Raw genomic sequence first — 16,630 nt, 5'->3', positions numbered from 1 at the left:
CAGCTCCCTCTGCCTGCTTCTGCTGCAGGGCAATTGTATGGAGGATTTGCTGGGGGCGGGGGGGAAGCCCACAGTGTGGAGGGGGAAGCCACCAGCTTTGCTTGCAGACAGAAGAATTTCTCTTCCTGAAAAAGGTGATGGCAAAAACGTTTTGGAGTTGAAGTTTTCATTACTGTAAGAATTAAGAGTATCACTGCTTTTCAGAATAAAATTCCAATGTGAATGAAAACAGAAAATAATGCCCCATACTGATGTCTGCAGATCGATGTGGTTAAGTTTAGGCAGACAGGGATGGAGTTGCTCTCGGTTGTCCTGGCTTGGAGCAAGAACGATGAGATTTGAGAGGCTTCAGGCTCTCTTTCACAATTACCCAAAACCTTGGTGTTGTACTAATTAACACAGTCCAACTTCTTTCCTCCTGTGATTGTAGCTTTCAAGAAACATTGAGGTGAGTTTTTTCTTCCTTTACCTTTGTGGAGATACTCCAAACGGCTTTCTGTGTACATAATCCATTTTCTTTCTTGTTAGACTTAGCTGGATATCTCTCTATATATTATTTATGGCCTACTCCCAGTTTTGTTGTTGTTTGTAGCTGATTTGAGCTCTAATAACAATCCATCACTACCTTGGGGAGATATAATTGCTTGTATGTATAGTCTTTTTTTTCATCGCCTTGAATGTATTATCAGCTTGCTCAACCTGTAAGGCTTTATGCTTGGAAATAGTGAGGTGTGAGGAAAATATATGTATTAGATCTTCCATGCAGTGAATCCAGGGTCTACTGTTGTAGGTTATGAACTCAATGAAATCACTGGGGACAAACATCAGTAACTGAGTGTGTGAGGTGAAGTTTGGCCTTAAACATTAAAGACTGGAAGCAGGGAATGAACAGTAAGATTAATGCTGACTTGGAAAAAAAATAAATATTACACAGTTTCCATAGCAGAGAAATTAGAATTTCTTTAGGGAAAGAGGTGGAAGACTCCACAATGGACAAATTTTGAGATCTGTTGATCAGCAGAGGGTACTTGGTGGAAAGGTTTTTTTTTTTCTATTTCTTTCTTGAACAGCTGTAGGTGCATGAGCTATTGCATGCAGGTCTGCACTATCCACTGTGATTTGGGATGCTTCAGCATGTAGTGGAGGAGGATCAGGGAGTAGGTCTGTAGGAGGAAAGGGATGCTGTTACAGTGATACAGAGAAAGACCTAAATATCTGGAAAAGCATTCCAGAGAGTGAGATGGATAGCTCAGGGAAACATTGCCTTTCAAGCAAAGTATTTTTTCATACTTCAAACTTACCAGAAAAAAATGCAAGTGCATATAAAACTGGTAGGAAGCTGTGCAGTGGCTAGGGAAAACAACCTAGATGATTTAATAGACTTTATGTGTCTCTAACATCTGGATTCAGGGAGTTAATCTGAGTTAGTGGCATTCTGAATCTCCTGAGTTTGTGCTAAATCAGGAGAAGTGGGAATTCACAAAGTGCACAGCTGCACTGGTATCATTTGAAGGCAACAGGCATGGAGTCTGGTAGTTATTCACCAAAACCCATGGAACTCCTTTGTTGAATTTCAGACAATAAAATCCCAGGAGTGCAGAGCCCTCAGCAGAGGATGGAGTGATCCCACCCTCTGAGCAGGCGCTGGCTGCTCTCACCCATTGGCAGTGGTGCCACAGCCCGAGGCTGCTCCTCCAGAAGGGCAGCTCTGAACCTCCTCCCCACCCACCACAGCCCTGGAGCCCCTCAAGGGCTCTCCTCTGGCATTCACATCCTCTGAAAAAATTCCTTCACCCAGGATTTTTCTCCTGGGTAGCTGAGAGGCCTCAGAGAAAAAGGAAAACAATTCTTATCTCATTTGCTTCTCCTGGGTTGTGCTCATGTGTGGAATGTCTTTGGAGATTGTTTACCCACAGGTGATTGTTTCATTGGATTCTGGTATGAGTTGTTTTCACTCTTTGGCCAGTTGTGGCCAAGTTGTGTCAGGACTCTGGAGAGGGTAATGAGTTTTCATTATTATCTTTTTAGCATTCAGTATGTATCCTTTCTGTATCCTTTAGTATAGTATAATATTCTTTAATATAATATAGTATAAAAAGCAATAAATTAGCCTTCTGAGAAGATGGAGTCAGATGCATCATTCCTGCCTGTCGGGGCATCCCTGCGGATGCAATACTCTCCGTGTGTCCCACAGCCTCTCTTGCTCATCATTCCTCCTTTGCCCCACTCCAGAGTTCCAGGTTGTTGTGGGTGTAAACCCCTCTGTCTCTCCTTATGTTTATGACATGTAATCAACCTTTTTGCACAGCTTCCCACTGTGTCCAAGCTTCCTTCATGGAAACCCTCAGAGTGCTGCAGCCACACCAAAACAGGGAAAGCTGCAGGAAAGCTTTGTGTAGGCTATTACTGGGGTGTGCTATCTGCTGTTCTCACAGCAGCTCTGCCTCAGGGACTCCTGTTCAGACTGATGGCTGAAACAACCCCTCTGCCTTCGTACAGGAATGCTATAGGGACTCTCTCTTTCTTCTTATGTCCAAATTACTTAGTGTTTGCAGTTGAACCAGCATCCTCTTGTGGGTTTTTTGGTTTTTCTCTCAGTTTCTTCCATTTGGCCAGTGATTCAGCAGATCTGGTGTATTTTGCCAAGTATTCTTTTCAGAGTACTCAGAATTTCCCAGCATCATAAACTGGGACTAATGGCTTATTATGCTATATCCTAAGGCAGCTAAGCCTGTGCTTTATTTCAAAGGCTCTGGATTTTACATGAAGGTAAAAAAAGGAGCACAGACAGTTCTTGGTTGTGTAGCAAAGGAGCTTTCTTTGTACCTTAACGTTCTGGGGTTTCAGCACCTTTTAGTGCAAGGCTGAAATTCCTATGTATTTAACATTCATTTCAAGACTGAGCTGTGGCTGAAAGCTCAGAGGCATCACACCCCACATTTCTTAGGGGCTGTAGTGGAGAACTTGAACCATTGGTGCATTAGGTGCCCCATGGGGCAGAAATCTCCAGAACAGTCATTGCTGAGTGCTACTCTAGTGGCTCTGAGGGTGGCCATCTCTGTGGTGAAAAATAATAGTTAATTTTCGTTTGTCTGAAGTAATTTTTTTGGGTGGAATTGTTTCATTCTCATTAGATCTCTAATTAGAGGGTAGAAGGAAATTCCTGGTTTAATTGGAGAACTTTACCCTCAAAGCCAGCTTCAAATGTCAGCAAAGCTGCTGCAGGTACAAGAACTACCTAAGCAGAAATGGCTTGAACTGTTCATGCCATCTCTCCTTTGCTGGCTGTTTTAATCCTGGGTTGTTTTCACCTTTGGTATTGTTTGTCTGGTCCTGGGTAGGACCTTGCCAGGAGGCTGCTGGGCTGCTGGTAGTTTGTGGAGCAGCTAAAGGATGTGCTGTGCTTGCCTGACAAACCTCTGGCCTTTGGAACTGCTGCAGTGCAAATAACAATGAACCAGTGGCCTGGAATGGAGGGAAGGGTCAGTAAGGCACACAAAAGAATTGGGCCTAAGGATTCAACAACAAGGATTCAAAGGGAAAAGACCGGGAAAGGCAAATGAAGAGTATGGGTGAGGGCTCAAGTACTTAATCCTAGATACAGGGGATTGCATTTGCAAATTCATTCCCTACACACACTATAATTCTTCTATAAACTGATCAATCTGCCAAGTAGGTGTACCATAACAAGAGGGTGTCTTTCTGTGGAACAGTGATGTGTAAAATACTGGATTCTAGGTTGTTCCAAATGTGGGCTTCCCAAATTGAGAATAAGGAACTGTAAAGTATGCTTTCTCCCAAGAACTGGTAGTTCTTTGCTGAGCAATATGATTAATGAAGAAGAGACTAAACATTATCTGTCATCTTGTCACCACTGTAGTTTCCTGATTGCACTGTTTGTGCAGGTCCATAATATAATATTTTCAGGTGAAATGATTTTTTCTTAAATGTTCTTTACACATAAAACCGTACTGACTTGGAGGAAAAGAGTCTTTTCATTTGAACAAAGAGTTACATTAAAATTTTTCATGTTGTCTACTTCCTTTGTCCAGTGCAGAACTTGTAAATTCATCTGGGGCCTTTGGAAATTAAATACTTAGTAAAACTAGAAGTATTCCTCTCAAAGATGTTGGAAAGCAAAGATGAGTTCAGCAGCATTGCTCACTTTATACATGCATGAAGTGCAATTAAGTGTTGATTTTAGTTCAGGTGAAGTGTTTCAGCATTAAAGAGGCTGATGCTCCAGGAAATGTGAAGAGAAGGGTGGTCATACCTCCTGCCTTAAGTAGTCACATTTTATTTCTTAGTTCTTAGAAACATTCTCCTGTAATTAAAGCAGCTTTTTGGGCTTGGGAGGGAGGCATACAGAAAGTGTCTGACTTTTTGGCAGACTGTTCACAAGAATTTGGCTGTTTTCCTAGACTGAAATTCTGAAGAAATTCTGTAATTGTTTGGGAAGTATTTTTCTGGTATGGCTTATCTGTGTTCCCAGTGGCACATGTAAGCTGATCTGCAGCCCTGTTCATACATCTCTGTTTGTATGTGGGTGCACTAATTACATTTTTTAAATCCCAACTAAGCCAATCTCACTATTTTTCTGACCAGATATCCATAATGGCTCTCAGCATACACTGAGCTGAAGTTCCTTGGAACATATTACTATTTTTTACATATTACATTATTTTCCATGGAATGGAAAAGAACTTCTGGGAATAGCAAACTGCCTAAGAAATTTCTTAAAATCAGGATTTGGCATGGGTTGTACTTTCAATATGAAGAAACTGTAACATCTTTCTGGCGCTTCTGCTTCCTGTTGATGCCAAACAATACAAATTTGTGGGACCTGTGGGACAGTGGGGGGGATTTAATTACTGTCACTTGTGCATGGATTATTGCTTTGTTCAGCTGAGTTGTTCTGCACCTAGTTTGCACAGCAGTGATTTATTCTGAGTGTCTGTGCTTCCTCTGAAGGGGAAGAGGCCCACTGAAGCACACGTCGGATGTCATCAACGCCGCCAAGGTGATCTCGGAGTCGGGCTCGCGCATGGACGTCCTGGCGCGGCTCATCGCTGACCAGGCGAGTTCACAGGGCAGGAGCCCTGCCCTGCTGGCCACACACCCCCAGGGATGCCAGGGAATGCTGCGGGAGTGCCTGCGGCACACAGCCTGTCTGAGCCTCCCTGTGGGCTCTCTTCTCCGTGTGCATCAGTGGCCATGTACACTCTGAAATGCACGTGTACATACATCACACGTGTCTAGGTACCCACAGCCATCTGCACATGCACTTGTAGTTGTGTGAATATTTGTGAGCTCCCTTAAGCTATGAGTGTAACATTTTAGACATACAGTATATATGAACATGCATATAGATACACATGTAAAATATATATATCTTCATGGCTGCTTTAATATTTATTTATTTATTCCTTATTAACATATTAAGGTATATGTCAGTATATAAATAAATATCTCATTAAATAAATAAGTAAATATGTCAGTATATAATAGTTGTGTAAAAAGCTGTTGTCCTGTTTTAACCCCAACTGGCAACTGACTACAATGCAGCTCCTTGGTCACCTACTCCTGGAACTGGAAAAAATGGAAACCTCATGGGTTGTTATAAAAAGTTTAATAATTTAAAATATAATAGTAGTAGTAGTAGTAGTACTACTACTACTACTACTACTACTACTAACATTGATGCTGAAAGAAGAAGGGGAGAGAGGACTGAGACCAGAGGGAAAGAAGTGATGCCCAACACAATTCCCCAGCATGTGCTGACCAATGCCCAGCCTGTCCCTGAACAGCAATCAGCCCTTTCCAGGTGAGTCCCCCATGCTGGCCATGACACTCCATGAACTGGTATGGAAGAACCTTTGGCCAGGTCACATCACCTGTCCTGGCCATGCTCCCCCCAGCTGCCTGTGCACTGCTCTCTGGCAGAGAGTGGGAGACTGAAAGGTCCTTGTGTGCCACCTTCCTTCCCACTCTTAATCCAGCAGAGCACTGTGGAGAGCATGAGCTGTGTGCCAGGCAAAGCCAGGCCAGCTGTGCAGGCAGCAGTGCAGAGGTGCAGGCTTGTCCTCTCCTGACTGACCTGGGTAAATTACCCAGCAGCAATGCAGCTGCTCCACATGAGCTGTGGGAACACAAGATGGAGGCACTGGCACAGAGCTCTGCTGCTCTGGGCAGGTGCTTGGTCTCAGCACTAGCTTAGGAAGGACAGACTTGTCTGGCTCCACAATGGTTTGTTCTCCACCCTCTGCAGAGTTACAGAATCCATGCTTTTGCTGTACCTTCTTCTCTGCCCCCTACCCCTAACACTGGCTGTTTTGGCCTCTGCAAAGCCTCAGCTTGAAGGTGATTTTTGGTTTCGCATATATTTTTTATTTATAGTTAGTTTAAGTAACTTATGAGTTACTTATCACCATGAAATGCCAAGTGTTAGAGCTGGAAGGTATGCTTTATTTCTTCTGGATTTTTAGATCGTCAGATGGCTCAACTCCCCCCAGAAGAGCCCAGCAGGAGCAGGGTAACTCAGCAGCCTGCTTAGGGGAGCTGCAGTGGCACGTGAGCACCCCTGCAGCCTCCTCACCAGGCTGGCTGGGTGTCTTTAGGGCTGTACAACACCAGCAGAGGAGTGCAGGTGTCACGCCTGAAGCATTTCTGCCTTTGTGGCTGCCTTTCAGGTCCAGGGCAGCACAGGACAGTCACTGTTTCCACACCCTCACATGGTTTTTCTTTTCCCTTCACTTTTTATTTTCATATTCAGTGCTTGCTTTCCTACTGTCTAGGAAATAACACCAGTTTGTTAGCAGTTGTCATGTGTCTTTCTGAATTCCAGATAACAAAGAATTTCTATTTTGCCTCTATACAGTTGTGATCAGAGTTGTAGAAAAAAACTAGGTAAAATGTCTGAATTCCCCAATTACTGATCTTGACACACTTTCTTCCAGCACTGGGCAACAGCTGCTTTCAAGGTTTTATCTATTACAAATTAAAATTCAAACCTGTCACTGATAGACTGCAGAAAGCAATGAGATAACAAAGCCAAAAATGAGTAAGGGTCATAAATTCTTGCTGGTTTTAGGACAGGGAATCCACTCTCACTGAAATATTATTTTTTCTATGAAAGAAAGATTTCAGCTGTATTAGTACAATGACTCCAGACTAGAAATATGAGCAAATCAGTGTGAGGGAAAGTATTCATGAACCACTGGTGGTGATAATTCGTGTGTCCCCTCAGAGTTGCTAGGAGATGTAATGACATCATCCAGGTTATTGTAACCCATTTACTGAGTTCACTCCAGCTCCTTGCCTTTGTCCTCGCTCAGAGCTGGCACCTGGGAGCCACCTGACCCCTGGGATTTGTTCTGTGCATCTGAAGGACACTCCTTACTTACAGGTGTTGCTTGGATTTTAGATGCAGGTTTACATTACATTATCTGCATTAAAACAAGAAAAATCCAAACACAAATCAAAAGATGAACCAAGGCAGCCCTTTCAGTTATAGTGAACACAATTGCAAGTATTGCTAGATAGGTGTGTCAAATTTAGTAAAAAAAGAGAATCTTGCTTTATTCCTCCTATTACAGATATTCTTAGTACTCTCATTCCTTGCATGGCTAGAGAGCTTTTAACTTCTGTTAAAAGAAGGTTTAAAAGTTTTGGGGTTTTTTTGGCGGTGCAAAGTTATCCTTTAACTTAGAAAGCTCTTTTCTCATTGCGGTGTTTTTTTTAATCTCAAAGGTATTTTCAAATTCCATTTCTCAGCTGTTGTTTTGCCAGGTTTCCGATGCCCTGCACTCTTGGGGTCTTAAAATAAAATAAGCTTTACATTCCTCTGGGCTACCAAATAACTGTTCTCTGAATTTGGGCCAAACAGGATAAGCCCTTCAGGAATTTGGTACTCAGAGTCAAACATGAGTGTCAGTAGTGCTTTCCTGAGCAGCACGGGGACTTTTTAGTGGAGTATTTCACATGTTGTCTTTTACTAACAACTAAATTCTGTAGCATTTCTATTATGTAAAAAAAAAGGATCTGTATGATTTTTATAGCTCCCTGTTGCTGTGTTTGAAGGGAAGGCATACAGTGTGGTACAATTAGCAGAACTCAGCTGTATTTCAGTCCACAGTCACAAGCACTTCTAGGATGGCTCAGAGTAACAAGGGTGCAAATCCTCACAGTTACAGCATCAACAGCAACCTATGCACATGAATCACAAGTGCATTATAAATTCATTGTCAGGAGACGTTCCCTTTTGTCAGAACATTTTTGTTCTTTGTCCCTTCTGTCAGAAAATTTTTGCTGCTTAATGTGACCTGGAAGCCCTAAGATAATGAAGGCAGTGAGTACCTCACCCTGGGTTGATGAAATATGCTGAAGAGTGAGGTCTGCATTAAGAGCCTCCTCTGTGTTGCACCCATTAGGCTCCCAGTCAGGCAGGCCCTGGCTGGGGTCATTCAGAATGCTGCTTGTCAGAGCTAATTACAGTGGTCAGTAACACACTGTGTAATCCCTTTGGGTGATAGAACCCCACTGGTGGAGCAGCAAAGCTGCCTCCTGCCTGTGCCCAGCACACATTTATTGTAGGTGCTGTGTGATTATCCCCAGTGCTGATCCCCATGAAGACACATTTGGATTCTATAGAGAAATGCTTTGGCCTTTGTTAGCCAAGTGGATGAAGTGAGAACAAAGCAAACTCCCAATGGTCTGTGGGCAGGAGCTCCTGTGCAACTGCTGTGCCACTGGCTTTCTCACTTGGATGGTGAGTGCTGGTTTCAGTCTGGTTTTAATCACTGCATTATTTTAATTTCTCACATTGTTTGGATGTTCTGGTGGATATTTTGTTGGGTAAAATACCACTGCATCTTTGGGATGCAGGTCAGTTCTGATGCTGCTCTTACAGAAAGCCCTTGTTAGCAACAGCTGCTGCCCACAGGATGTGTGAGGAAAAACCTCTCAGAATCTGATGGGCTCTCCAGTCAGGAATGTGCAGCAGTAAACTGGTAACCATCATACCTGTGGGATGGTGAAACTCAGAATTTGTTGACTGTCCTTCTGTTGCAGCCAGTGTTTGATTTTGCTGGTGAGCAAGTGCTGCTTGTACCAGCTGCTTCTGAGCAATAGGTAGATGATTCCTTATGCAGTGTCCTCCCTGCAGAACATTTGTTCCTAACATCTGTTGATGGCTGATCTGACATGCTACAAGGCATGAGGTTTAATTTTCTGGCTGGCCCAACCCTCTGCTGCAGTGCTGTGGCCAGAGCTCAGGCATGGATCTGCTGCTCCCTGCTGCTGCCAGGAGGCTTCACTGGGTATGGACACAGCTCGGGAGAGCATGGCCTGACTTCCATGGTGCTCCCAGCCTCCAGCAGCCATGCCAGAATTTACATAACCAAACATGTTTTTGATACGCTTGACATGGGAAATAGTCCTTGATAACTTTTCCATTTGTTTGTTCAGTAATTTCTTTTACTTATGTAAAATTTTAATATAACCATTTTGTAACAAAGATTTCTGTAATTGACCAACCCTGTGTTACAAACCATTTCCTTTGTTTTGTGCTCCTGGGAGTCACTTCTAATGGCCCCTGGGGTCTGTAATGGAGGAAGAATACCAGGATTCAGTGCAATCTTCCTCCTTCCATCTGGGCCTTGGCTGGGCCGGTGCAGGGCAGGGCTGCACTGTGTCTGCTGGGGTAGTGCAGCTGTGGATATGCCACAGCCTTGTACAGTTGTGTAATTACATTTCAGGAGAATTTTCTTATCCAATACTCTGCATTTTCTGTTCTGAATGCTTCTGGCACGAAAATGTTTCCACAGAACCTCGTGGTCTTGTTCTTGATTTCAGTTTCCTGGCCTTTGATGTGTATCATCTGTAGCATTCATAAATGGTACACATTTCTTCTGTATTGCTGTGTGAGGGAGACAGCACCTGTGAGTAGCCTGACACTGTAACACAAAAGAGTACTATATAATAATCATTCCTGTCTCTGAACTTCTGTAATTGGTATTGTCACTGTTTGAAGTGGATAAGGCACTATATTGGCACCCTATACTCCTTTCTCTTGAGTTTTTCTGGCCAGAGGGATAAAATCAAAGTGTAACTAAGGAAAGAAAAAAACAGAGGAGGAAGAATGTCATTCCAGGAATACACACCATCTTGGTATGATGAGTTGTGATGTTTTAAGGGATTGTATTGTACTTTACTTGAAGTATAATTTTTTTATTAATTAAATAAAGAGTGGGTATTCCAGCTTTCTAAACACTGAGATACTATTATATAAGTACAGATTTGGGCAGTCCTTAATGTAGTGCTTAAGAAGGAAAAAATAAAAACATTTTAGGGCAGTTTTCCATCACATAGAAAGAGAACATGTCAAGGAAGTGTTCTGGGTTTGTTGTAAATTGTGCCCAAATACAGGAAACAAAAATGGATGTAGGAGAACGTGAGGTAAGGACTGATATTAAGTCGTATTAATTAATTTAACATTGTTCACTCCGACCTTCCTTGTTTACTGTTACCTTTGCTAAGTCTAAAACCTGAACTTGCTATTATTGCATAGCCATGAAGAACAGCATTGTCACACCAGCCCTTTGAACACGTACTGTTGCTTCAGCAAAGCCAGGAGCTGAAATACTTTTGGACTTAAGTAGAATTGGTGCTTTTTCTAGCTTCTGGTGGGTTTGGATTTAAATCCACTGACCACAGTTCAATAAAACCACAGGTGATTGTTGACAGTGTGCAGTTGGTGGGGATGTATCTTTGCTTTCCCAGTATGCAAAGCTGAGCAGAGTTTCCTGTCGAAAGGAAGGGGCTGTATTTATCGTGTGTGTACCACACCCAGGCTAATACCATGTCTGCAAACCTGCAGGGATCTCATGCTTATGTATCACTCTTACTGCTTCCAGCTGTGGGAGCACAACAGGGGCTCACCATTCCCCTTAAGATCCTTTTATTCTGCCAGAGCAATGAGAATCAGCCTTAGAAAAAATTCATACCCAGCCTTTCATGGCTGGCCTGGTACCCACAGAGCAACATTGCACTCCAAGTACTCAATGTATTTTGGGAAAAAATTAGGTTACAGCAATCCTATTTTTATTTCAATAATATAAATCTGTATTGTTAAAAATATTGACAATTTTTTCTTGTGGCTTTTCAATAAGACATTCTAATTTTGCTGTTCTCACAGCTAGAGAAGACCTGCAGATTGAGTTCAATACAGTCTGGATGGAACACAAAAAAACCCCATAGATCACATTACAAGCTAAAGCATAACATATAGATGTTAACATGTCTCTGCATGTATGGTTACATAGCCTACAAAATCTGTTTGGATTGCCCTCATCACTGTTAATAGAGGTATTTTCTTAGAGATCATCTAAGGACTGGAAATAATTACTCTATACACTAAAGATATGTTTAGAAATAGTGCTAAGGCAAGCACAGCAGTGTTAAATACAGAGTGCATGTGGGGAATCTTAGGCTTCATCTGAGCTTCCAACTATGGCATTAAAAAGCTTCCCAAGGGGAATGAACTTTGCAGCCTGATAAAACTGCAGTGAAAAGCAAGGCTCTAGCAGTCTGGAACTGGAATAGTTCTCAGTGAAGTTTCAATGTGATTCCTGAGACATCCTTTTGAATCAGCAGTTACTGAAGTGTTTTTTTTATTGTTCTTTTCAGTGCCCAGACCAGTCGTGCAAACAGGATTTACTGGCTTACCTAGAACAGATCAAGCTGTACTCCCACCAGCTCAAGATCTGCAGCCAGGTTAAAGCAGAGATCCAGAATCTCGGCGGAGAGCTCATCATGTCTGCAGTAAGTAGAAAAGTGGCATCAAGTACTCTGTTGGTCAGACTAGGTGTTACATTTGAGTTGGGCTTTCCTGTGCTTGCAGCATGTTCCACTGTCACTCCACATCCTGTTTTCTTTTCTAATACCTGCTTAACAGCGAGAATCTGCGGCAGTGACACATAAGACTTCTGGCTTTAAAGGAATAACAATCACCTTTTCTTTTTAAATTCTCACAGCACATTATCACTGTTATTCTGAAGTAGTTTGGTTTGCAGAACTGTAAGGTGCATTGCACACATGTGGAATATCCTCGTGTGTGTGTCTGAACACAATAAAAACAGTCCAGGGGTAGAGTTCCAGGCCAGAAAAAAATGCTGCAAGACATTCTACAGGTGTGTAGAAATAAATAACGGGAAGAGCAAGGTGACTTGATTCCTCAGTGAATTTATTGATTTTGCTTGAATTTGCTTTAAGAGTTATTAGCTCCTTTACAGCCAGTATCATTAGCCATGGAAAAGACATTTTGTGCTTTTATGGAACTTTTACGCACTTGGCCTCAGCATAGCCATGTATAAAATGCCTCCACATTCCCATGTTTTGTGACGTGTTTCTACCTGGAGCACATAGGGTTGTGATTTCAAGGTGTAAATCTGCAAAATGGCACCAAAACCAGGTAAGACACTGGGCACATTCCTACCCTTTACATACTTTGCACTGTGTTCAAAGGAACTTCCACTCACATAGTTCAGAATGCTCACTCTCTGGATCAGTGTCTCCCCAGCTGTTCCTCTGTCTGTCTGTACCTGTCCCTGCTATCTGTGTTCATCCATCTCTGGGTATCCTGATCTGTATCTATCTATACCTATTTACACCCAGTGATACTGTCTCTATGTCCCTCCATCTGTCTGTACCTATCTATATTAATCTCTACCTGTCTCTGCCTTTATCCACCTATACCTGTCTCAGGTTACCTATCTCTGTCTATCCCTGTCTGTTCCTGCCTATCTACACATCTGCTCTATCTGTCTATCCCTATCTACAGCTCTCTGCATTTATCTATACTTATCTCTGCCTATCTGTACCTATACTTGTCTGTACTTACGTCTATATGTCTCTGTCAAACCATACCTATCTCTGTCTGTACCTGCTGATACTGACCTGTGCCTTGCATACCTGTCAGTACCTATCTATACCTGGCAATATTTAGCTCTGCCTGTCTTAACCCATCTCTGTCTCTATGTATCTCTATCTATCTACACCTCTCTATATATACACATCTCTACCTATATATCTATATGTATCACTAGTCATCTATACATGTCTCTATCCATCTATACTTACTCCACCTGTCAGTACATGTCACTCTCTGTCCTTATATAGATCTCCCTCTCTGTACCTGTCAATATCTGACAAAATCTTTGTCAAAGATCTGTCTCCAGCACTGCCAATATCTCTATCAGAACCTGTCAGAATACAGGAGAATTTGCCAAAATGTGCCAGAATCTGCCAAAATCTAACAGAATCAGCTAAAATCTTAGAGAATCTGTCAGGATCTATCTGTACCTGTCTCTGTCAGTGTCTATGTGTACCTGTCACTACCTCTCCCTGACATTTTTGACAGTTTATCTAGATAGTCAATATCTACCTCTGCTTGACAAAATCCGTCAGCACCTCTCTTTGTCTGCCCATATCTGTCAGCCTGTCTCTCTACCTGTCCATGTCTGTCTGTACCCACACCTCTCTCTAGAGCTGCCTCTACCTGTGGCAACCTCTATCTCTGTCTCTGCCTCTCCCTGTGCCTGTCTAGCACTGTCTCTACCCATCAATATCTGTACATACCTATTTCTGTCTCTAGGCCTGCCTACCCCTATTTATCCCCTTTCACTAAAACTATTATTACATTTTATGTGGTTTATAAATAATCGGAAATGACCCTTTGTTGCTGAGGTGAGATTTGAAACACTCATTTCTATAGGATACTTGTGCTGGCTAATTTAAATGGTAATTTGGACACCATGTTTGAACCTCTGGAACATACAGTTACATAATTTTAATTGACTGTATAATTTCTGAAGACAATGCTTGTTTTCACTTGGGCTGTACATAAACAAAGTTTCTCTTCCTTACCTATTTCTTTTCACAAGCAGTTCTGTGACCAGTGTGGGTTACAGAAAAGCCAAATGTTGGAACGAAGTTTGGTTCTTGCTATTTCTGCCTCCTGCTGTAGAATCCTCACATTTGTTTTCTCTACCTTTTTTGTTGTGTCACTCCTGTCAACAGTGCATAATCTGTCTGGTGCAAAAATTTTAAGTTCTAAAAATGAACCTCCAAATTTAACTTCATTGATAATTCCGAAGAGCTGACTATAGATCCTAACCCTGCTTCAAGGAAGGAGGGTGAGAACTTGTCCTGTGTGCATCCAGAAACTTGAGAAAGCCAACAGTGTGTTTGTAGCAGTGGGGAGCAAAGCAACCCCCTTATGCATCTGAAGGAGATCCCTTTATTGTAGAGATCGGCCCCTGTTTGTGTCTTTAATTTTAACCTGACACAACTGAAACCAGCCCGACATTTAACAGAACAGAAGAAGGGCACCTATTGGCTGGCTCAGCTGCCATGCTGCTGCCCACGTGCCCTGCCATCCAATCAGCTTCCTGCTCATACTCTGCCCATGCATCCTGCCATCCAATCAGCTTCCTGCTCATACTCTGCCCATGCATCCTGCCATCCAATCAGCTTCCTGCTGGTGCGCTCCTGCAGCCAATCACAGTCTTGCTCCCCGCTGCTGTCTCCCGCAGCCTGCGTTGCTGTGTGTGTGCTGAGCGCGAGGCTGCAGCCCGTGGTGGTCACTGCCCCGCCTGTGGCGCTGCTCCCTCTGGATCAGCAAACAATCATGCAGGGGCCTCGTTTGGGAGTCACTGGAAATGAAGAACGTGCTTAAAGGCCTGAATGGCTTTGGGGGTGTTTTGTGAAAGCAAGGTGAGATGCTGCAAGGTTGCTACTCTCTTAAATAATCTTAGAAAATGCTCCAACAAGGACTGTATTCATTTTTTAAAAATAATATGGTGCTACACAGAAAAGAGTCAAATTGCTAGCCAGTGACAAAAGAGACCTGTGCTCACACTCCAGGCCTTTTAAAGACAGTGGAGACACAGCTGGTGGCAGTGGTTATGAACAGTTTCGAGAAAATTGAAAAGAGTCTCCCTGGTCTCTGTCTTAGGAAGGGGCGGCCATTCCTGACTGACTGTGCTCAACTGCCCCCATGCAATTAAAAGTGTGATTTCCTGCAACTTCAGCGCAACCAACCAGTTTGTATTAATTTAACTCTTTATGTTTTAATTGCTTCAGTTTTAGATGAATAGTGGGATTTATGTTGTACAGATAAATTCCTTGGTCGAGAGGGAGAGAAATGGACTAGTGGTATAAAATGGCTGGTTGTTGAGTTGCTTTCTTAAAAGCTGGAGCAAGTTCCAGTTCTGAAAGTGCATGTGGGGGCATTAGAAATTGATCACATTCCTAGGTTAGCTGGCCTTTAAAGAAATGACAAACGCTAGTTCTGTGTGAGACAGCAGGGGGGTTCTTCTCTCCCTTCCCACCTTCTCCCTCCCCAGAAAATAATATTAGAACTCCATTAGAAAATACAGGAGTCAAAACTGTAGGTGGAATAGGATCATATTTTATATTCTCCTCAGTCCTGATCTTGTCTGAATGAGAATCAGAAAAGGAGACAGCAAGCCTTGCAAATAGTAAAGGTTTTATTGTATATTAAGTAAAAAACTTGTGAGTCTCCAAATACCTGAAACTGAATCCATCCTCATCTGCTAGGGGAAAAGAAATCCACCAGAAAGAGCATTAGGAAATAATCATACTCACAGGTTTCTCCATTGGGTGCTCCCTGCTGCATCCATGTAGGTGTGTGCAGGAATGTTCCCCCTGGTCCTTGGGCATCCTTCCCTCCTCTGGCTGGCATTGGCTCCTCATCTCCCACCTCCTTCAGGAGCTGGGACAGGCATCTGGCAGCATGAAAGCTGAGGGGGGAAGCTCCTCTCCTCTGAGAAATGACACATTTCCATGTTCAAATGGGTCAGTACCAACTTCCACAGTGACAAATCCACTTTGAGTACCAGCTGGTGGAATCCACACATAAACACTGTTTTGAGATGGCTCTTACATTCACCCCACTCCTGCCTTCTCCAACCATTAGAACTGGTGCACAAGGATGTTGGGTTTAAATCACCTTCAAGGAAAATTTCTTCTCACAAGAGTAGTGGTTCATTAAAAAAGTAACCCAAACCAGCCTCTTTTGAAGGTTAAGGACCAATTGAGAGGAAGAGAGGGATTTGCAGACCTGCAAAAGAAAGAGCTGTCTTCTTGAAACAGAGCAGCCATAGTTGCTCGTGGATGATGCTGTGGTGGAGCAAGGAGCCCTAAACCAGAGAAGCCCTAAGCTGGTGCTCCAGGTTGACCTTGGATGGTACCATGGAGCAGTGGGTGGCAGTGCCATGGCACAAGGGCAGCTGTGTCTCAGTCTGCAGCAAACTGTTCTCACCTACATGATGATCTGCACTGGAGGAGGTGCTGCTGGCTGCCAGCATGGAATGACAACAAAGAGCATTGTGCATATGAAAAACTGTTGAAAGCCATAAACACAGCTCAGGCCTCTCTGGCTGGTTTTGATCTGTGTGCCCTGTGCCTGTGTCTGCCCTGCAGCAGTGCTCAGCCCCCCTGCCCTGGGGGGGTTTCTTACCTACAGTTCATACCTGGCTGTAGTATCGGTGGAGGTTGATTAGTCCACTTTCCCTGGAGCAGCTGGGATGCTTTGTGGACTTCCCAGCTG

At 43.1% G+C, this 16,630-nt stretch overlaps 1 protein-coding gene and 1 long non-coding RNA gene across 9 annotated transcripts in view; one reads left to right on the top strand and one right to left on the bottom strand.

Annotated features, from left to right (window-relative positions):
- Positions 1–16,630, top strand: part of CTNNA3 (catenin alpha 3) — a 427,418-nt gene that overhangs the window by 399,796 nt on the left and 10,992 nt on the right. For all 8 annotated transcript variants that reach the window (XM_064429667.1, XM_064429665.1, XM_064429666.1 and 5 more), the window contains 2 exons: positions 4,972–5,077; positions 11,686–11,820. In XM_064429667.1, coding sequence (XP_064285737.1) covers positions 4,972–5,077; positions 11,686–11,820 — 241 coding nt within the window. The remainder of the gene's footprint in view (positions 1–4,971; positions 5,078–11,685; positions 11,821–16,630) is intronic.
- LOC135306140 (uncharacterized) lies at positions 5,918–14,687 on the bottom strand. The gene is made up of 3 exons (XR_010366982.1): positions 13,924–14,687; positions 11,725–11,815; positions 5,918–9,916 (listed from the first exon to the last, which is right to left on the bottom strand). It is a non-coding gene; the product is annotated as an uncharacterized LOC135306140 (long non-coding RNA).

The sequence above is a fragment of the Passer domesticus genome, chromosome 8 (genome assembly GCF_036417665.1).
Source record: "Passer domesticus isolate bPasDom1 chromosome 8, bPasDom1.hap1, whole genome shotgun sequence".
NCBI lineage: Eukaryota > Metazoa > Chordata > Aves > Passeriformes > Passeridae > Passer > Passer domesticus.
Note: the sequence above shows the minus strand (reverse complement) of the source record. Positions and strands in the feature narration are given on the sequence as shown.